Source organism: Microtus oregoni, unplaced genomic scaffold, assembly GCF_018167655.1.
Source record: "Microtus oregoni isolate MIOR12 unplaced genomic scaffold, Mior012 000013F_ref0000133, whole genome shotgun sequence".
Taxonomy (NCBI): domain Eukaryota; kingdom Metazoa; phylum Chordata; class Mammalia; order Rodentia; family Cricetidae; genus Microtus; species Microtus oregoni.
This window is the reverse complement of record NW_024543072.1, coordinates 12487506-12509993: the sequence shown is the minus strand read 5'-3', so window position 1 is coordinate 12509993 and position 22488 is coordinate 12487506. Positions and strand designations below refer to the sequence as shown.

At 45.8% G+C, this 22488-nt stretch overlaps 1 protein-coding gene across 2 annotated transcripts in view; it reads right to left on the bottom strand.

The window, feature by feature from the left end:
- Grid1 (glutamate ionotropic receptor delta type subunit 1) overlaps window positions 1-22488 on the bottom strand; it is a 748494-nt gene that overhangs the window by 529500 nt on the left and 196506 nt on the right. For both annotated transcript variants that reach the window (XM_041662801.1, XM_041662802.1), the window contains exon 4: window positions 9951-10156. In XM_041662801.1, the coding sequence (XP_041518735.1) occupies window positions 9951-10156 (206 nt within the window). The remainder of the gene's footprint in view (window positions 1-9950; window positions 10157-22488) is intronic.

The window sequence follows — 22488 nt, the reverse complement described above, 5'->3', positions numbered from 1 at the left end:
TCACTGGTCTTTTTAAGTATGGGTTTCTTCTCTCTGGTTCAACATGATGGCTCTTTAGGACCACAGACCATGCCTGTCCCCTAAAGGATCCAGACATGAAGCCCACTGTGTCTTAGTAGTAGCCCAATCACTGACAGGCTGCTGTGGGATTCCTTCACAGCTGAAAAGTCACTCTGGAGGTAGAAAGCACCTGTGGCCATCTCCCTTCCAGGTGCCTATTAACCAGAAATCCTGAGATGCCACCAAACCGCTATCACTAGTGGCATGGGCCAGTGATAGCTCAGATGGGAAATGGCCTGAGATGTCCTGCCCTGTTTCAGGACATAATCTACAATCACCAGGCAACATCTGGAGCCTGAGGGTCACTGAGATCTCCCTCCCTTTAAGTTCCCCAGGACTCCTGTGCTCTCCTTTGAGAACACTCTGAAGGGTTTTTTGATAGTTTAGTGTTCAATCCCAACTAGAGTGGCCAAAAACCAGAAATTATCTGTCTCTTTTTGCTGGCCTCTTTCCTCAATGCTGGGAGTCACAAGCACATCTGGTCTTCCTTATTTGGTTCCAGAAGTCATGCTTCTTGACAGAGAGTGAATGAAGAGGCAGAATACGTCCAGGTTCTCCTCTGAGCTACTGACACATTCACCTTGACCCCAGCAGCCCCATGCTGATTCATTCCACCATTGTAATAGCCATCCCAGGACACAATAACCAGGACTGTGAGTTTCAGCCTGAGCACCTAAAGAGGCATCACATGGCCATCTGAGCATCCACAAACCTCAGATTGCTTTGGTGAAGACGAGAATAGGTCATGTGGATGAGAAGAAGGAAGGGAGATGGGTGTTTTTTAGTCTTCTGCCCTGTGTCATTGTTTAACCTATATTATTTCCCTTCCTGCACTGCCCATGTGGTTGGAAACCACTCCCTGCCTACATGCCCCCAGTGTTCCAGAGCTTTTTAGATGGGGACATGTGTGTGTGTTTCTCCTGGAAAACACTTCCATGTTCCGCTGTCATGTTTTGTTTCTCTCATAGTTGTACTTGTCTTGTATAACCAGCAACTCCTTTGCCCCAAGATCCATGACTCCAGCCATGGACCATAATGCCTTTTGTTTGCCGGCACATGGGAACAATGCTGAAGATGTGGAGTATAATGAACTGGGGACAGAGAGATGCTGAGCTACCCCAGCCATAGGTGGAGAATACAGAGTAGATATACCTGTTATGATATCCCCCCAAAAATACCTCACCTCTCTCCAGGTCCACCATCTCAGTGGTAGGTCACAATCACAGCCATGATGACAAGCACTAGCACACACAGATCTGTAGAGCTGCCTTTGCTCAGTAATGCCAGTATGTTTTCCCCATGTCCCTGGTGCGTCATCGCTTTACATGTTCTGAGACTCGCTCTCCATTCATATAATTCATACAATAGTGCCTGGTACCTCCTCGATGCCTAGAACTACGGCAGACTCTGAGGAGAAGGAAGGGGGCAGACCTGCACTTCTTGAAAAACTGCTGTTTCTTAGAATAAACTAACGAGTCAAAGGTAGTAATCTCACTGCGCAAATGGGAAGCCAAGGCTATGGGGAGTCACAGAGTTAGACAGTGGGACAGGCATAGGGCAGGTCTGCTTAGAACCATGTCTCCTCCCCCCATCATAAACAGAAGGAAGATGTAAATGCTCTCAGGGAGCCCGGGATCTTCCAAGAAAATATCAATCAAATGGGGAGCAAGTGGAAGGAGTCCCTCATCCTCAGATGAAGCTCTCTTAGGTCAGTTGATCTGACCCAACTCTATTGACCACTCATGAATGACACTTCTGGGCTCCCCCAAAGTTTCCAGAGTGCTTTCCTGTATCACTTTCTCCTGCATAGTGTATTCAAGGACTCTCAGTGAAGGTTTAGGAGAAAGACGGTTTCCCCTACATCTTCCATGGGTAACAAGCCTCCTCCCACAAACACACAGTGTGAAGAGACTGGCTTTGGAGACGAGCTGCTCTGGACTATTGGCCAACCCCATCACACTCCTTGCTCTGCCAAAGCCCTGCTCTCCTAGCATTGTCGAAACAACACGGTCAGCTGATGGGTCCACAAAAATTCAACTTGGTCCAGAAACACCAGCGCCCTCCCTCTTTATCCTAGACCCCATTGTCACCATCCTCCTCCAAAGCTGGACAATGTAGAAACAAAGCAAGAAAACAGGGTAATGGCCCCAGCTCTCCCCCAACCTCTTTCCTCCGGCAGGTGGGAAAGTTTTCTTCCATCCGCACACTGGGGTGATGATGGACTGCCCCCAATTCTCTACCCTGTACTTTCTTTCCTTTGCCATGTAACTTCAGACATAAAACTCAAGAGGTAAAGACTCTTACGCCTTTTCACTCAGCTGCCCCTGCTACTCGCTTTGGCTGAGAGAATGGAGCAGAAACAACAGAGCAAAGTCTGAGGCTAGACTTCCAGCAGCCCTGAGCATTGCCATCGGCTGTTCCAGAACTCTGATGCTGCTGTAGAGATGTGTACAGCCCCAACAGCTTTGCCTGTTAAATGAGTCCATGCCGACTCACCCAGCTTCGCCTCCCCTCCGCCTGTGTAACGCTCTCCTAGAGTCCCCACCAGGCTTCCGATGTAGCCCTTCGTCCATGCCACCTCAGAGGAGGCCTTCTAATCTGAAAACTCGCAGTGCCTCAGTGCATAAAGAGGGTAACTGAGTCATCTCAGCCGCCTGTACTTGCATATACCCTTTGAGCCCCAGGCCTCCTGGATGAAGGGGCAGGCTGCTAGTAAGACACAAGAAAAGACTAACATTCTGCTCAGATATTTAATAGCCTGACAAAGAAAGAACCCAAGGTCCCTTCAGGCCCATGCTTCAGGTTCCCCTGCCTCCTCCTCCCTTCTCCCTCTCCCTCTGACTCCACAAAGAAGCAGCTAGCTTCCTCAAGCATTCCTGAGCATGGAGAACAGGGGTAACTCAGACTGGAAGCAGCACGGGCTTTCATACACTATCTCCCATTGATTGCTTAGATTCTCCTTTGAAATAACAGAAACCAAAGATTAAGTTCTTTCAAAGCAGTGTTTTACTTAGGTCATTCTGCTTGGCGAGAACACTAAGAACAAGTTTAGTATGTTCAGCTGAGGCTATAAACAGTGTTTGCCTGGGAACAGAAGTCAATGTTCCTGGGATCCTACCATCATCCATTTCCTAGGCTCTGAAAACAGGGATTAGCAGAGATGAGCAGCCTCGGATCCTGCAAAAACATTCCGGGTCACCAGATGGGAAACACAGCAAAATAGTTGAGGAGTAGATGGGAAGCCGATGGGCCAGCTCTGTATCAAGGGAGGAGGATCTTGGAGACAGCAGGCCCCGAGGTCAACCTTCCTCCCATAAGCACTGAGCTCTAAAGCTGCCAGGACAAACTGTAGGAAATGCCCTTCCTCAAGCTCTTGCTGGTAAGAAGGTCTGAGGGAAAGCAACAAAACTCCAATTCACAGCACTTTCGTTAAAAAGTGCCAGGGCTTTAAAATCCATAGACAGTGAGATATAATTAAATGCAAATGTGGGGCCTTGTTTCAAAATTAATCTTTTATAATTAATTAGTAATTTAAAATATCTTGGTAAATGATACTTAAATGGCATGGAATTATGCTAGCTCTGAGTGATAAAGTCGTCTGCTAGAGATTTGCCGTTTTGGAGCGAGAGATATTTGCACACACCACGTGGGACAACAGAACACTGTGCCTCCTTAATTTACCTTTGCAACAACCAGGATAAAGAGCAGATTCTTTATATTCAGATTGTGGGGGCCTCACTCACTGCAGCAGAACCAGAAAGGAAATTGCTTGGAGTCAACCCACTTCCATTAAGGATTAAATTGGCCTCTGGCCATGCTGTCATCCTGGGAGGCCAAGCTGGGAAAGGATGTTGATGAGGGGGACCCTTTCCACCTTTGTCACCCTCCATATTCCACCCAGCCTGTGCAAAAGGACCAATAGGAGCAATGAGAAGCTGTCCCTAAAGCCGTTTCCCCAGTCTTTCTCCTGTCCTTCCACGACAGAAGAGTCTGTCAGTGCCTAACCACAAAGGCAAATGTCACCTGTTGCCATTGTCACTTCGTCATGGCCTTTCCTTTCTCAACATTGCAAAGATCACCTTAGACCACTCTGCCGCCAGAAGGTCACCACTCTGGTTGATATAGGGGCACACTGCAACATGGGTTTTCTCTAGGGGTGTCTGTCTGCGTGTGTTCTGGTGCCTGACAGACTGTGCCAGTTTGAGGGGCTGGTGTTACCTGGATGTGTTGGGGAGTGGAAAAGTGGAGACAGTAGTGTGTGTGTGTGTGTGTGTGTGTGTGTGTCTGTCTGTCTGTCTGTCTCTGTGTATACATACATACATACATACATATTGTGAACTAGTCTCCCACACCTGCTTACATCAATGTGTACTTCCACTCCAGCCCCGTATATTCATCTCTGTGCCTTGTACCACATGGCACATCTGGGTGAGGACCACTCCACCTACAGGAGAAGTCCAGGCTATTTGCTGACCTCTGCTGACCTAGAATAGGATTCTAAGGCAATTAACTATAAATCTTCCCAACAGCAGAAGGTTTAAGACCAAAGTCCTGGATTAATAAGCCACCTAGGACTTGCTGAGCAGCCAAAGATTCAGCCAAAACACAAACGAGATAACCTCAGCTATAAGCCTTTCTACAGGAAACAAGAACTATAAGAAACACCCACTTACTCCCCCAAAAGATGGCCAGGTTTGGGGGCTCTCAAATGAGAAAAGAGGGAATGTTACATAGCCCCAACCCATGGTTTTCCATCCCAGTAGAATGGAAAGAAAGCCCGATTTTCATGGGACAGTGGGGGAGGGAACGCGGCACCTGTCACTGTGAACGAGGAGCAATCAGCTGTCTTTTACAGAGCGTTTGGCTAGGCTCTCATTTCTAACTAGACATCGCAGATGGAAAGAAAAGAGAAGAAAATACAGAAGAAGCAAAGGAGAGAGGGGACTATGGAAAGCTAGAAGCAGGCTCCCAACAATGACAAGGTGAAAGGGTAAATCTGAGAGCTCACACACAGCCAGCAGAAGCCTCAGTGGGAGGGAGCCCTGGGTCACCCCCTCTCCACTAGCTTCTGAGGATGCTCTGTAGTACGTGGTCCAGTTGGCCTCAGAGAGAAGACTAGTTCCTGTATCCTGGTATTTAATATGGTCCTTGATCCACAGGAGCCACCAGACAGTACTGGTTGGGTCCACAGGTGATTGGCTAGATGGAGGGATTAGATGACAGACAGACAGTGACAAATGGGACACAAACATCCAGTGAAGAGCCAGCTGTCAGTGGACAGCTGGTCTCCCCCATCAAACACGACCTGGAGAGGGATGAAGACAGGAAGACTGTGGACCATTAGCCTCTAAGATCTGTAACTGCGCCCCCACCTGCACCAATTGATCCTGCCTACAGCTGATTCCCTGACCTGACTCAGGAGTCTTTCCTACCGTCAGCTTAGCTTCAGTGTCAGCCATTTCTGGTCACCTGCCTCTCTGTATCCATTCAGTTGGTGCCAGGTCATTCTTCTAGGCCTGGCCTTGTTATTACTGCGTTCAGGAAGCCTCCCAGACACTGTCATCATCTGTCTCACTGGCCACAAGGTACTGTTCCATCCCTTCTGCCACTATGGATAACAGGACTTTTTCATATCTCCATCTTTGCTGACCAAGCTGGAAGCCCCATAAAAGCAGGAAGCCAGCCACAGTGCTGGGGCTCATTAAACCTGCAAATGCGCCAGATGGAATGTGTGAGAACACAGCTCGAGAAGCTGTCGCTGAGCAGGCTCTCCAGAGCAAGGCCCTGATCTTAGCCCTCCTCAGCAGCTTCAGACTTCATTGCTTGAGTTCCCAAGGCTCTGGAGTGAAGTAGAAAGACCCATGCCCACCTCCCCATCTGGTGAACCAGTTGACAGGCTTGAGTGACAATGACATCACAGGCAAACTCACAGCCCGCTAAAGTCATCCGCCAGCCAGTGCCAAAACCGAACTGGAGAGACAGTGAGCCCAGCCCACTTCCAGGTAAGGTGACTGCAAGGAGTCTCCCTGCCTCCCTCTTCCTTCCCTCCCTCCAAGGCCAAGAACAGAACAGAGCACGTCCTGCCGGAGGCAGAAATTGTTCAGCAAGTCACAAGGACATCTGTGTGGCGATCACAGACCTGGGACCAGAATACCAGGAATGTAATCCCTCCAAGCTCAGCTGTTCCAGGCAGCATGGGGGTGGGGGATTCGCCTCCAAGCTCAGATACTCCAGGGGTGCTTCTGGACACCCTACTTTGCTGCTGTTTCTGTTTTATTATGATGTCAGGTGGAACCCAAATCTTTGTGCATGCTAGCCAACTGTCCTACACGGAGCCATAAACCCAGCCCTCTTGCTACCTTTTAAAGACACTGTGTCAACATCGTGAAGAAAATGTGGAATTCAGAATGAGTCATGCAGTTGTGTAGCTTGGTCTCTTAGTAAGGCTTCTCACTGTTAAGTGAGAACAGGACCTCTCCCTGGCACTTAGCTGGGTGTGAGTAACCTCTCCCCCTCCCCCCCCCCCCCGTGCTGGATTACCTGGCCCCGCCTTGATGTAAGGGGAGGAGCTTGGTCCTGCCTCAACTTGATGTGCCCTGCTTTGTGCAAGCCCATGGGATGTCTGTCCATTCTGAATGGAGATGGAAGAGGAGCAGATGGGGAGGGGGTAGATGGGAAAGTGGAGGGGACAGGAGGTGAGGAGGGAGGGGAAACTGATTGGCATGTAAAGCAAAGGAAAAAATGTTATTTAAATAGAAAGAATTAAAATAAAATAAAAAAGACTGAGTTGGGGCTGGAGAGATGGCTCAGCAGTTAAGAGCATTGCGTGCTCTTCCAAAGGACCCGAGTTCGATTCCCAGCAACCACATGGTGGCTCACAACCATCTGTAATGAGGTCTGGTGTCCTCTTCTAGCAGGCATATATGCAAACAGAATATTATATCCATAATAAATAAATAAATATTTAAAAAAAAAAAAGACTGAGTCATGGACAGCAGTGGGTCCAAGAGCCCACAGGGACCCAGGCAAGCACCAAGATGGTGGTTTCCTACAACCCACCTTCCAACAGATCACCAAAACCAGAGTTTGGAAATCTGCTAGCCCCAGGCAACACTGTGCCTCAAGATGTTAAATCACAGATAATCCACTGGTACCATGTAACCCACAGGCAAGGGCTGAGGGCAGTGAACTGCTTCAACAGGGTTACTACACAGAGAGACAGTTTCTAACACGGTTCACTGGCAGCCTAGCAGGTCATGGTGTGCAAGGCTCGGTACTAACAACAATGAAAGCGTCAAGTGCATCAGCAGACTCACACTTAGGGGAAGGCAAGTCTCCAGCAGGGCTGACTTTCTTCACCCACTCCCATTCAGCCATGCTTTCTAAAAGGGAGAAATAAGGCATGGCAGCTGGGAAGGCCGCACAACCTACAAGGCCCCACAGCTCCTCTGTGCCTTCCAATCCACACGGCAGTGGCCTCTCACTCCTCTAGACAGTGCTCTGAAAGTCATAAGATTCAGAAAGGGGGTCACCCTCGTGAGAATCATCTGTCCTGTCCTAACAAAGAGGAAAGTGGGTCAGTCTGCCTGAGGAGCTCAAGCAATGTCCCCAGGCAATGACAAAGATGGAGCTCCCCGTCTTTTAGGAGACTTGCAGGACTAGACAGCTGGACAGAAGTGTTCTCCAGACTCTAGATCCTTCTCCCATCTATGCCTGATAGACACACTAAGACTCTTAGAATGAGGCCTGGAACAACCCCCGAAGCATATCTTCCTCCCCGATGCTGGCAACAACCACATGCATCTTTGACAGAAAGTGTAACACACTGTGTCCTCTGAAGTCACCAGCAGTGGAGGAGAGAAGACTCTGGAACAGGCCAAGCCCAGACTAGAATTCCATTCTGCCTCTTAGTAACAATGACTTGATACAAATCACTTAACAACTGTTAAAATCACAACTGAAACAGGTGCTGAGGGGGAAATGAGCACCAAGGGCCAGACCAACGTGGGCACCAGGAAAGGATGGCTTCCTCTATTTCCGGTGGCCTGGCTGGGAACCAGAGACTAGGACTTTATAGGCACTTAAAGAAAGGCAGAGGTGGTATGTCCTCTAATCCAAATTCAGAGACTGTCTTCACACTCAGACTCCTGACACCGCTCCAGTCAGAGCTGCCTGACAAGGGAAGGAGCCACTCCATTGTATCCAGGCCCCAAAACACCCAGAGTGTGAACACAGTCTGGAGAATTAGAAAAGGCAGCCGGCTAAAGCCAAGCACAGTGCACACGGCACCACAGGAGTCTGGATAATTACTCACTTGGAACTAACACATTTAGGCCAGTTGTGGTTGTGTGTAAATCCTTCGGGGACTGAGAAACAAGAAAGGCCTAGATTCGTGTAGATGGAAAATATGCATGTGTATGCACAGCCAAATGTTTCTCAGCACTGTGATCTTAGCAGCTGCAGCAACTGAGTCTATAAAGATCAAACAAATTGATCAACATCACACAGACAGGAAGTGGAGCAGAGACTGGACCAGAATCTGTGGAACTGCAAGACCCATTTTCTTTCCTCTCCCAAGCGTCCCAGAGATCAATGGCAGAGGGGGAAGGAGATGAGCAGAAAGGCCAAGGAATTAGAACAAAGTGAGAAGCTGGGAAGCTGGTGACAAAAACTGTGGAGACTCTCCCCAGGGCAGATGGATCCAAGTCTGCAGTAAACAGAGAGAAAAGTCACCCTGTGAGCCACCTTCTGCAAACACACCACTGAGAGCATTCTGAGAAAGGCCGGTCATGTCAGCACTGCTAATCTGAGGCTGAATCACTGCATACAGGGAAGAGAGCTCTGCTGAGGACGCTGAGAACCCACAGGACAGCACAGCCTGGCTGACCACCAGCATGATCCGGGCCTGATTAGCTGAGAGCACCGGGGCTGCTGGCCAACTTACACCAAATTAAGCGTTCTCAGTGTTAGGCTCTCCAGCAGTGGACTTCATGCTGGTTCCTGGTGCATGAGGTAGCATTCTGAATGATAATTAATTAGAGGGGAAAAGCAGAATAAGGAAGCATAGTACATCAGATGAAATTAGTATAATTCAGCCTTTCTCTTTCATTTTACCTGAAATCAGAGTAGGCTGGCAAGGTGGCTTGGGTCAGGAGGGAAACCCCAGGGAGCATCCACTGTTCTATACTCCTATGGTCCATTGGGCCCTCACTTGTTCCCAGATGCACCACACCGGTAGCCAGTTCTTCCCTCAAACCAACTCAGGCCCAGGGAGTGACAGCCACTCTCTGTTTACCACCTCTGTGCCATGAGACCCCTGGAACCAGTCCCAGCCAGCACTTCTAGCTCAGTTTTCTAGTCTGATCTCAAATTAATGGATTCTTTGTGAAATTGGAGGCCCTCCCTAGCCTTCCTGTGGAAGTCCAGATCCCTAATAGAGGTGTTTTTCAAAGGAGCACACACCAATCAGCACAAGCGCCAAAGAAGACGCTCGCTCACCCCAGGCACCACTTGGTACGCCACAGACGCCTCCACCGAATGTCAACAAATCCCGCGGCAAACCTGCCCACTTCTCCAGAGAGCTAGAAACTCAATTTATCCCTACAGGTGGATGAAACGAAGAAAAGAAAACTGCTAGGAAAAACATCTGGGTTTCAACTTGGAAAATCAGGGCAGTAACTTACAAGCAGGCTTCCCACCTGTCCCATAGCCTCTTCTGAGTCAGAGAAGAACATGGGTCACCTATTAGGGACCCATCAGTAGCCATATCGTGTTGAGGCTTCTCTCTGTATAGTCAGGTACATGTGTTCCCTGTTTGTTTCTCTTATACACCTGACCCATTCAGCGGCCCTGGGCACCAGGCATGAGCGGCCTCAGCTCCCGTGACCTACCTCATTGATGAAGGAGTGGGCCCCTTGTGGGCTAAGCAGTAAGATGGCACGGCGCAGCGTGTCCCGGTAGCGGTTCAGCTCCTCTGTCTTCATGGTGGTGAAGAGACTGGTGAACACGTGACTGATATTCTTGTCCACCTTTTGTAAAGAGACGTCGAGGCCCAGCCGTGAGGCCTGGTCCAGAAAGCTTTGGAGCCCACGGATATCTGAGCATGGGAGAAGAGGAAGGAAGAACCATCTTTAAATGGGAAGGGATCTAGCCGGGAGGGCAACTAACCCCAACGCTCCTAACCCAGGCAGCCACCAGCAGAAACGGGGGTTCCTGTCTACTTCATTCATTCAGAGCAGGCTGCAAGGCAGCAACTTAGACCCAACATCCTCATCAGCATCTAGCCCTAGGGTATAGAGTGGTTATCGTCTAGCATTGGGAATCCTTTCTGCCATCTGAAAGGTACTATGACAAAAACCACCCTTTGTAATCCTTTTTTTTTTTCTCGCGTATAGTCTCAATTCTGGCTGTTCTGTCCTCCAGGCTACATGGGCTGGTGCCCTGCCTCGGGTTTCCCCATCTCCCACTGTACCTCACATCAGAGGTTTCTTGACCCTCTAGAGACAGATAAGACTACTGACTACCCTGAAGAGACCTGACCCAGCCTTGGGATGGGCCATTCTAACTCTGGGTCAAACACTCGAATCCTCCGAATGTCAACGTCTCATGTGATGACCCCTAGCCAATACCACAGGCCTTGTCTTGCTTCAGGATCTGATTTTCTTCCTAGAACTCCCTTCCTCTTGCTTTGTACCAAGAGGTGACTCTCCCAAATCCAATCAGAAGCTCATGTTCCAACTGATTCAGAGATGAATAGATGGCCAAGATCCTTCACTGAGACTTTCCCCAGCATTAGGAAGGAACATCTATCTACAAGGTAAGTCAACTGAATCAACTACCTGAGGGTAGGAGTCCAGAGTGGATCCTGGAGCCCAGAAATAAGACACACTCTCACTGACCTACCACTGTGAGAGGCCAGGAGCTGTTTCTTTGTTTTTGTTGTTGTCGTTGTTGTTGTTAAGTACGACTCTAATAAACATGAAGCAACAGCTCTGCACAAGCCATCCAACTTCCCCAAGGGACACTGCCTAAGAATGGAACCAATACAGAAGCAAGCAGGTATAAGCCGGGGACACTGCTATGTTGACGCTATTCAAGCCTTGAGGTCCATCTGTGTCTGACACTGTCTCCTGGACTTCCCAAGAGTTTACTTTGCTTCCTAAGCCACTTCATGTTTCATTTCTGTCACTTGTAACCTAAATTGTCAACACATAGGAAAGTCATTTTGCTACCCTAGAATGCTTCCATTACCTCCTTGTGCTGGTTGGTTTTGGATGTCAACTTCATACAAGCTGTAGCACAATTAATAAAAACCCAAAAAGAGATATTGAAGTTCAGCCTTAAGGTCAGAAAATCAAAACACACAGCCAGTCACTGACTCTTACCTCTACCTCAGTCTGAAATGGCAATCCTGCCTCCAGGAATCTCAGAATGAGACTCTCTGAGAGCTGTCTCCTTCTGTCTTATATTCCTCTCTCTGGGCTAGGATTAAAGGCATGCATCACTACTGCCTGCTTTCTATGGCAAACTAGTGTGGCTACTGGGATTGAAGGTGTGTGTCACCACTGCCTGGTCTGTAAGGCTGATCAGTGTGACTGTTTTACTCTATGACCTGCAGGCAAACTCTATTTATTAAAATACAAATGAAATATCACTACAACAAGCTACAGTCATCAGAGGAGGGAGCCCCAGTTGAGGAATGCCTCCAAGAGATCCAGTTGTAAGGTATTTTCTCAATTAGTGATCAATGTGGGAGGGCCCAGCCCATGGTGGGTGGTGGCATCCCTGGGCTGGTGATCCTGGGTTCTGTAAGAAAGCAGGTTGAGCAAGCCAAGAAAAGCAAGCCAATAAGTAGCTCCCCTCCAAGGCCTTTGCATCAACTCTTGCCTCCAGGATTCTGCCCTGTATGAGTTCCTATCTTGTTTCCCTTCTATGATGAACAGCAATGATGAAGTATAAGTCGAATAAACCCTTTCCTCCCTAACTTGCTTTCTGGTCATGATGTTTCATCACATCAAGAGAAACCCTAGGATGCTTTATCCTTGCATTCCTGATCCCAGGGGCAGATTCTCCAGAGGAAGCTGAGTACCTCCTGTAGTCTCACAAGGCCACTCTCCCCATGCCCTGGAGTCACTAAGACTCCAGTCACTGTGTAGTGCTAACCAAAAAGATTTTATTTCCTGGTGCTTCTCTGGAAATGCCTCCTCCTGGCTGTCACACAAACAGTTCTACATGAGCAAGTGTCAAGGGTGCTGGTATAGAGGCCCTCAGCTTTCTATACTGGTGGGAAAACAGACTTACCAGTAAGTCTCGTCTCAGCTTCACTGTAGCAGGAGTAATCCCAGGACTACCACAGGGAAATGCCCAAGAGTAGACCCTACTGGAAATTCTAAGAGATCCTTAAACTCCCAGGCAAAGCATTTCTCCTTTCCACTCTTCACCTTGCTCATCAATAAAACAAGACCCTGAAAGACACGATTCCTATGCAATGGCCTTCTTGGGTCCAAGAAGCTGCCACATGGTAGTCCAGAGAGCCAGGTTCATAATGATGCAAAGAAGAACACTGTGGTGCCCAGAGGAGGATCCTACAGGCCATTTCAGAGATAGGCAAAGCAGACCAACAGGTATGCCTGCAGTCGCCTGTGTTCTAGTCTAGCCAGGACTTTGGTCTGTCCATTTGGCAGCCTGACCCTGAAGCATAGACATGATACAAGTTAGGGCTTAGGCCCCTGAGAAAGATGCAAAAAGGCCTGAGGTTGGCCTCTTCACTATGCTCCAGAGTGAGGACAATACTGCCAGCAGATAGCTCTGTGAGGACTCTGACGTGGTGCTTTGTAACTGTCGCGGCACCCAGAGCCCCCAACCTACAGACTCAAGTTATCAAAGCCCCTTGAATTTCCATAGAAGTCACTGGGTTTCCACCATCCCATGTGGGACCCCCAAGACCTATTTTTTAAGTGAAATTGAAGAATTGTGCTAGCTAGGTTTTTATCAACTTAACACAAGACATAAAATCATGTAGGGAGAAGAAACCCCAACTAAGAAAATGACTCCATCAGAATGGCTCGTAGGCAAACTTGTGGAGCATTTTCTTAATTAATGATTAAAGTGAGAGGGTGGTACCATAGCAGGCAGGTGGTTCTGGGTGGTACCATAGCAGGCAGGTGGTTCTGGGTGGTACCATAGCAGGGCAGGTGGTTCTGGGTGGTACCATAGCAGGGCAGGTGGTTCTGGGTGGTACCATACCATAAGGAAGAAGGCCGAGCAAGCCACAGGGAACAAGCCAGTAACCGGTGATCCTCTGTGGTCTCGCTCTGCTTCAGCTCCTGCCTCCAGGTTCCTGCTTAGATTCCTGCCCTGACTTCCTTCCATAGACTATGACATGGAAGTGTGAGCCAGATAGGCCCTTTCCTACTCAAGGTGCTTTTGATCACATTTTTTTTTTAATCACAGCAACAGAAAGCAAGAGAAAATAAAAATTATTCTTATTTTGCTTTATTATTTTTATTTTGTTTTAATCAACATAATAACTGGAGATATATAGAATACAGTGAGATATTTTAATATTTGCATGCATTCTATAACAAGCACGTCAGCTAAATTAGTATATTTATCACTTCATACATTTTCTCTATGATGGGGCATCCAAACTCATCTCATCCAGCTATTGTGTAGCATTTAATACAGCTACAGCACTGCTGACCACAGTCACCCCACTATGACCACACAAAGACTTAGTCTTCCCGACAGCACTCTGCGCCCGATCGCCAGCACCCTCTCATCTTCTGTCAACTCCACAGCATCTACTTACCTCTCCTCCTACAACATCAGCCTTCTTTATTAAATTTTATTTAACTTTCATTTAATTTTATTTTTTACTGAAAATAGATTTTTTTCATATAAAATATTCTGATTATGGTTGCCCCTCCCTTAACTCTTCCCAGATTCTCTTCCTCCTACCCACCCACCCACCCAAATTCAAATCCTTTCTTGCTTTCTCTTATCAGAAAACAAACAAGTAACAATATTAATAATAAACTAATAATAATAATAATAATAATAATAATAGATAAAACCAAATAATCCTGTACAGGACAATATAAACAAACAAGCAGAAAAACAAAGAGCCAAAGAAAAGAGTACAAAAAACATATATAGAGCGTGGATATACACACTGGAACACACAGGAATCCCATAAAAACACCACAATAGGAAATCATAATATATAAACAAATGACAAATTAAAAGTGAAAAATACAAAATGCTCAAGAGAAGTATTATGACACACACAAAAAAAAACCTTCTAAAACTACCATTAAATTTATTTTGTGTTGGCCATCTGCTGCTGGGCCTGGGATCTGGCCTTAAGGATGGTTTTAAATTCTTTTCAAAACCTCATGGAACCTTCTCAAAAATTGACCACATACTAGATAACAAAACAAACCTCAATAGATACAAAAAAATTGGAATAACCCCATGTATCTTATCAGATCACCATGGCTTAAAACTAGGATTCAACAACAACATTAAATCCAGAAAGCCTACAAACACATAGAAATTAAACAATGCTCACCTGAATCATCAATGGGTCAAGGATGAAATAAAGGGTGAAATTAAAGACTTGCTAAAATTCAATGAAAATGACCACACAACATATCCAAATATATGAGACACAATGAAAGCAGTGTTAAGAGGAAAGTTCATAGCACTAAATGCCTAGATAAAGAAGCTAGAAAAATTCCACACTAGTGAATTAACAGAACATTTAAAAACTTGAGAACATAAAGAAGCAAACTAGCCCAGGAGAACTAGACAGCAGAAAATAATAAAATTGAGAGCGAAAATCACCAAAATAGAAACAAAGAAAACAATACAAAGAATCAATGGGAAGAGTGGGTTCTTCAAGAAAATCAACAAAATAGACAAACCTTTATCCAAACTAACCAAAAAGCAGGGGAAAAAATCCAAATTAACAAAATCAGAAATGAAAAGGGGGACATAACAACAGAAACAGAGGAAATCCAGAGAATAATCAGTCTTGAGGTCCTAGCTAGAGTAATAAGACAACAAAGGGAGATCAAGAGGATGTAAATCAAAAAAGAAAAAGTCAAACTCTCACTACTTGCTGATGATATGATAGTTTACATAAGCGACATCAAAAATTCTACTAAGGAACTTCTACAACTCATAAACACCTACAATAATGCAGCAGGATACAAGATTAACTCAAAAAAATTAGTAGCCCTCCTTTACACAGATGATAAATGTGCTGAGAAAGAAATCAGAGAAATATCACCCTTCTAAATAGCAACAAATAGCATAAAATAACTCAAAGTAACTCTAATCAAACAAGTGGAATACTTATATGATAAGAACTTTAAATCTTTGAAGAAAGAAATTGAAGAAGACACCAGAAAGTGGAAAGATTTCTCATGCTCTTGGGTATGTAGAATTAATATAGTAAAAAATGGCAATCTTACCATAAGCAATCTACAGATTCAATGCAATGTCCATCAAAATCATAGCAAAATTCTTCACAGACCTTGAAAGAACGGTACTCAACTTCATATGGAAAAGCAATAAACCCAGGATAGCCAAAACAATCCTGTACAATAAAAGAACTTCTGGAGGCATCACAATCCCTGACTTCAAACTCTACTACAGAGCTATAGTACTGAGAACAGCCTGGTATTGGCATAAGAACAGACAGTAGGACCCATGGAACTGAATGAAAGACCCAGATATTAATCCACACACCTACAAACAAAGAAAAAATATAAAATGGAAAAAAAGCACATTTAACAAATGGTGTTGGCATAACCGGATATCAACATGTAGAAGAATGAAAATAGATCTATCAACATGCACAAAACTCAAGTCCAAATGGATCAAAGACCTCAACATAGAGCCAGCAACACTAAACCTCACAGAAGAGAAAGAGGGACATACACTTGAACATATAGGCACAGAAGACCACTTACTTCTTAAATATAACCCCAGCAGCACAGACACTGAGAGAAACAATTAATAAATGGGCCCTCCTGAAACTGAAAAGCTTCTGTAAAGCAAAGGACATGGTCAACAAGACAAAAAGACAGCCTACAGAATGGGAAAAGATCTTCAACAATCCCACATCAGACAGAGGGCTGTTCTCAAAAATATACAAAGAACTCAAGAAATACATCATCAAAAAAACAAATAATCCAATAAAAAAAATGGAGTACAGACCCAAACAGAGAACTCAACAGAGGAATCTAAAATGGCTGAAAGACACTTCAGGAAATGCTCAACATCTTTAGCCATCAGTGACATGCAAATCAAAACAACTCTGAGATTCCATCTTACACCTGTAAGAATGGCCAAGATCAAAAACACTGATGACAACTTAAGCTGGAGAGGTTGTGGGGTAAAGGGAACACTCCTACATTGCTGGTGGGAGTGCAAACTGGTAAAACCCTTTTGGATATTGGTGTGGCGATTTCTCAGAAAATGAGGAAACAACCTTCTTCAAGATCCAGTAATATCACTTTTGGATATTTACCCTAAGGATGCTCAATCACACCACAAAGACATGTGCTCAACTATGTCCATAGCAGCATTGTTTGTCATAACCAGAACCTGGAAACAACCTAAATGCCCTTCAACCAAAGAATGGATAAGGAAAATGTGGTACATTTACACAATGGAGTACTATACAGCAGAAAAAAATAACATCTTGAAATTTTCAGGCAAATGGATGGATCCAGAAAATATCATATTGAGTGAGGTAACCCAGACCCAGAAAGATAAATATCATATTTACTCACTCATAAGTGGGTTTTAGACATAAAGCAAAGAAAACCAGCCTACAAATCACAATCCCAGAGAACCTAGACAACAATGAGGACCCTAAGAGAGTCATACATGGATCTAATCTACATGGGAAGTAGAAAAAAACAAGATCTCCCGAGTAAACTGGGAGCATGGAGACCATGGGAGAGGGTTGAAGGGGAGGGGGAAAGAAGGGAGGGGAGCAGAGAAAAATGTATAGCTCAATAAAATCAATAGAAAACAAACAAACAACAACTTAAAAAAGAATTGTTTTATATACCCAACAAGACTCCACTGGGAAAAAAAACTAAGTTTTCACTTACAAGTAGGCATCAGTTGAAGAAAGCATCTGAGTTAGAGATGGGCTTGTGTCAGCTTCTTCTCTAAGTTTTGGGACCCTATCTGGGGCCTTGTCCAGCTATGGGTCTCAGTATTTCTCATCTACTGCAGGATGTCTCTGATGATGGCTGAACAAGACACTGATCTATGAGTATAGCAGAATGTCATTAGGAGTCATTTTGTTACTATCTATTCCCTTTGCTAAACAGTACTGTTTAGTTTTCCTCTAGATCCTTGGCTTATCTAGGCTCAGGTTCTTGGTCACCCAAGCAGTGTTGAGGATTGGTTCCTTCTTATGAAGTGGGTCTTAAATACAATTAGATATTGGTTGGTTAGTCCCATAAGCTTTTACTAGCACATCTTGCAAGCAGGTCACGATTATAAATCAAAGGGTTTGTATCTGGGTTTATGTCTATGTTTCTCCTTTAGTAGCATGTGAAGTAATTCCCAGTACCATGAACACTAGTCAGTAGGGGTGAAGGCTCTGTGTAGGCACCAACTCAACTTTTCCATGTTCAATGAGTTATGTAGGTTTTGTCTTCAGCAGTGGAACGTACCATCAGTTTGTGGAGATCAACCAATAGCTTTGACAATAGCCTGTTTAAGCATTTGGTTTTATAGCACTGTTCACAATACTCAAGATATGAAATCAACCTAAGTATCCATCAACAGACGGACGAACGGACAGATGGATGGATAGAGAAAAATACAAAGCATAAATAAATTGAATACTATTCAGCCATAAAAAGTAATGAAATCCTGTCAGTTGTGGAAGTATGGATAAACTCAGATGAATTTGTGTCAAGAGAAATCCTAATGGTATTCTGCTATACTCACAGATGGTTGCCTAGCCCAACTGTAATCAGAGTGGCATCACCTAGCAACTGATAGGAGCAGATGCAGAGAACCATAGCCAAACACCAGATGGAGCCAGGGCAACCCTGCAGAAGACAGGGAGGAAGGATTGTAGAAGCCAGAAGTGTCGAGGACACCACAAGAAGATGACCCACACAGTCAACTAAGCGGGACTCAGAGGGGCTCATAGAGACTGAAGTGACAACCAAGGACCCTATATTGATCTGAGCTAGGTCCTCTGCGTATGCATTATGGTTGTGTAGATTAGTGTTCTTGTGAGACTCCTAACGGTGGGAATAAGGCTGTCGCTGACTCTTTTGCCTACACTTAGAGCCCTTTTTCTCCTACTTGATTGCCTCATCCAACCTTGAGAGTTTGTACCTAGTATTATTGCATCTTGTTATGCCATGTTTGGTTGATAGTCCTAGGAGGCCTGATTTTTTTGTTCGTTATTTTTGGAAAGGAAACATAGGAGGTGAACTGGGGGAGATGGAAAGATGGAAGGTAGGAGTGAACTGACTGGGAGGAGTGGAGGGAGTGGTTGGAATACAGTATATGAAAGAAAAAATTACAAAATGAAGGAAGGGAGAAAGGGAAAGAAGGAAGGAAGGAAGGAAGGAAGGAAGGAAGGAAGGACACCCATCATAATCCAGAGAATGTCTCAGCACCCAGAAGCCAATGTAGCATAAACAGTGTCCACAAGTGGAGTAGGTGACTGCCTTTGGGCCCTGGGAATGGTCTCTCTAGTCCCATACTGTTTCCTCATCACTTTGAATATCCATCTGTCTTTGTTTCTGGCCTTGGCCACACAGACAGCTTTGACCTATGGGAGAGAAGTAAATGTAACATAGTGATATGGGTGGCTGTATGTTTCCATTTCTGCCCTTGGGCTTGGCTACTACTATATAAACGCCCCTAGGGTAGCCTGCTGACAAGATGCTGTGATACACAGAAGAATTAGGATGGCCCCCAAGCAACCCCTACAGTCACATGCCACAGAACCCAGACACAGTGCAGACATAGCAGAACAATCAGGTTGAACTATAGACTCTTCAAAACTAATAAATGATTCTTGTTCTAAGCCACTAAGTTTGGGGACAGCTTGATTAGCAGCAGTGACTAACTGAAAGGCCGAGGTCATTGGATGGATTCTATCTGGTACTCCTTATGAAGGTGTAAAGAAAAGAGCAAGACCTTAAAAAGACCATAGGTGGCACCGTCCACAAGGGATGGAAGATGGACTCAGGCAAGCCCATGTGTCCTCGGGAAGTTTTTCCAGGATTCCAACAATTCTCAGTGTCCCATGGCTTTACCTATGACCCAGATATGATCACAACTGACAAGCATCAAAGACCCAGGGACCCTGTTCCTCTTGGCACCTTTTAAGAGAACAATGAATTGAAAAAATGGCAGAGAGTGACCACATCCACAGAACGTTCCTGCACGCTTACATGGCATGTATATCATCAAAGCACACATGGGTTTGTTTGTCTGGTGGGGCCACAGTGTGCTATGAATGATCCCATGAGTCATGCCAGCACAACCTGTAATCTCAGCTTGGGACTAAACTTCCCTGTGGACCCTTTGCCAAGGCCCCTACTCCTCTATGGCACTATTTCATGTCCTTACGGAGCAGAAGATACATGAATGGGTGGCATGTGTCAGGGCTCACAGATACAGCAAGAACATGTATGTGTGGGGCACAAAGGCACCCAGAATTCTTGCATGTCTCAATAGTGCATTTCTGGCTTCCGTTCAGGCATCCCCTGATGAGACTGAGCCATCAGGGAGAGTTTAAGTTTGTTAGCAGCAGCAGGTTCTTCACTCCTGGTATTAGTGATGCTGCGGAAGGCAGCTTTCCCAGGAGACATCATCCCTAGCTACAACAGCGGCTCCCACTTGGCTGAAAAGGTCAGTTCTAAGCCTCTTTTTCATCTGCACTAGGGGAGGGCTGGAACAGAGTACCAGTCAGAACACGAGCAGACTTCACCACCTTCCTACTCGCTGCCCAAGAAGAGGGCCGAGAAAGCCACCTGTCCAACCAAAGTCGTGTTCTCCTTGCAAGAGAGTGTGCAATGCCACCCTACTCCAGTCTGCAGTAAAGCCTGCTGTCTATTCTGTTGCTTCTCAGAGGGAAGACTAAGGAAAGGCCTGGAGAGTGCTGCCGTGCAGTCTGTCCCGGATGTCACCTCCTCCAACCAGACCCACCATTGAACCCAGGAATGGAGCTGCCTGTGGTCAGATCAGTCCTACCCAGAATCTACTCAGAAAGGGCTCTGTTTTCTGAAGGGACAAGAACCGGAATAAGCAGGAGAAAGAGGTGCCAGCATTCTACATGGCCAGTGAGTGAGTCCCATCCTCTGAGGAAGCAGGCTGGAAGGACAGACAATTGCATCATACAAACAATAGACAGGACAACCTAGGATAGGCCTCCTGCAATGCCTCCTCCAGATTTGCTGCCCTCTCTTGGGTTCTCAAGGGCCTTGGTCATCAGAAGTCGCTGCAACCCTCCTGCCACTGCTCGCCCATGCCCTCCTTCCTCAGACAGCCACTGAGAGCTTTCTCTGTGTGGGATTTCCCCACCGGATTCTGGGAAATAAAACTGAAGGAACTACAGTGTTCCTGCTGTCACGACTTATATTTGGGGAGCTGAGAACAGGCCTAGAACAAATGAACAATGGAATAGATCATTTTCCATACTCACAAGCTCTGAAGAAAACACATGTTGGCCTGAAGCAAATGTTGGGGTGGGAAGAGGAAAGTCCCCTGTGAGAAAGCAGAAATGAGGAGGTGGTAGCTCCAGAAGCCCCTCAGAGAAACCGTTCAAGACAGAAGAAGCAATGCCTAGAGAGTTACATAATGAGGCATCTTTGATGACAAATGAAGGAGGACATTGCCATCCTGGAATTGTGCCCTGCAAGACAGTAACTATTAAGGAAAGGAAAGGGGTGTCAGCAGACACCAGGGAAGACCAGAGGCGAGGGGTGGCTGGAGGGCCCATACCTGGTCCTTCTCTCTACTTAGCATGCCCTAGTGCTGCCATTTAGGGACCACTGATCACTTTAAACAAAATCTGACTCTAAGTGTGTCACTGTGTTCCATGCCAAAGCCATCAAAAAATGGTGACCCACCCTCTGCCTCTTCGTCTTCCCTGGGGTTCTCCACAATGCAAGTCTCTACAAGGAGACTGGACCCAAAGCTCTCTGCAGTCTGAGATTCCAGATACTAAAGGTCCCGTCTTGGCCCACTCATTTCCCAATCTCTTCCTTCACACTCCTGGTAATTTTCTCAGCTAATCCTGGGCTCGTCTCTGGCTTCTCACACTACACCTTCCTCTGTCAACAGAGGCTTACATCCTCCACTGGCTGTGGCCTCTCCACTTCCATTACACACTTTGGCTCATCTTCACTGTGTCTTTTTGTGTTCACCACCAAGTCTCCTCAGGATCTTCTACAATAACTTCCTATAAGGTCTCCTTGTATCTGCCCACTAATGTAATGTGCTAGAATGTTCTCTCTTAAGGTCATATGTGTACGTACATAATATAGCTTGCCGCTAACCTCCCAATGAATAATACAATAATACAAGTTTACTTAAAAGTTGCCAAGAAATTAATAACCTCAAAAGTATCAATTAATCAAAATACAAGCAAACAAAAAGGCTTCTTGATATTTTATCAATGTATACAAAATAAGATCATGCATCTTAACTTGGACTAAGAAGCAGTCTGGAGCAAATAGCTTTTCCTGCTTTTCATTTCGATGCTTCCATCAGCTACCTCCACCACCAAATCAGGAGCTCATGGATGAGAAAAAGAAGATTTTTGCCCTTCTCTGGAGATCACGCACACACAGGGGGATGCGGGGGGGGGGGACCTACATATTTCTTTGAAACTATCAGAGCCCCACATCTCCATCAGGACCCAATTCAGACTACTCTTCCCTCTGAGACCCTCTCAGTTCCCCAAGTTGGAATTTATGCTTCCCTCAAAGTGAGTAACACTAAACAAGGTGTAAAATTAGGCAGCTGTGCAAGAAGGAGGACCTGGGTCTTCCTCATCTCTCCATCCACCTAACATCTAACATAAAGACAGGACCACAGAAGTCCATGGAACTGTAGGCCCAGCCAAGGCACTAGCCTGCAGCCCAGAGTTACTTCAGCAAGCACACAGACACCATACACCATTAAAGGCAAAGCTGTGTCAGGCAAGGAAGTGAAGCTGTGGGAAGTCTTTTCAAAAATCTCAGGTGACATCTGTGATGGTCTCTCTCCTTCTTAAAGATCAGGCAGTCACCTGACATTTTAAATACTGTCTTTCTCAAAAGTAATTGAAATGAAAGAACACATTTCAAATTGCTTTCCCTACAATTTCAATCTCTGAGGAAGACCCAAGCTCAGAGAGTACTCACAAAGAATATTTTACCA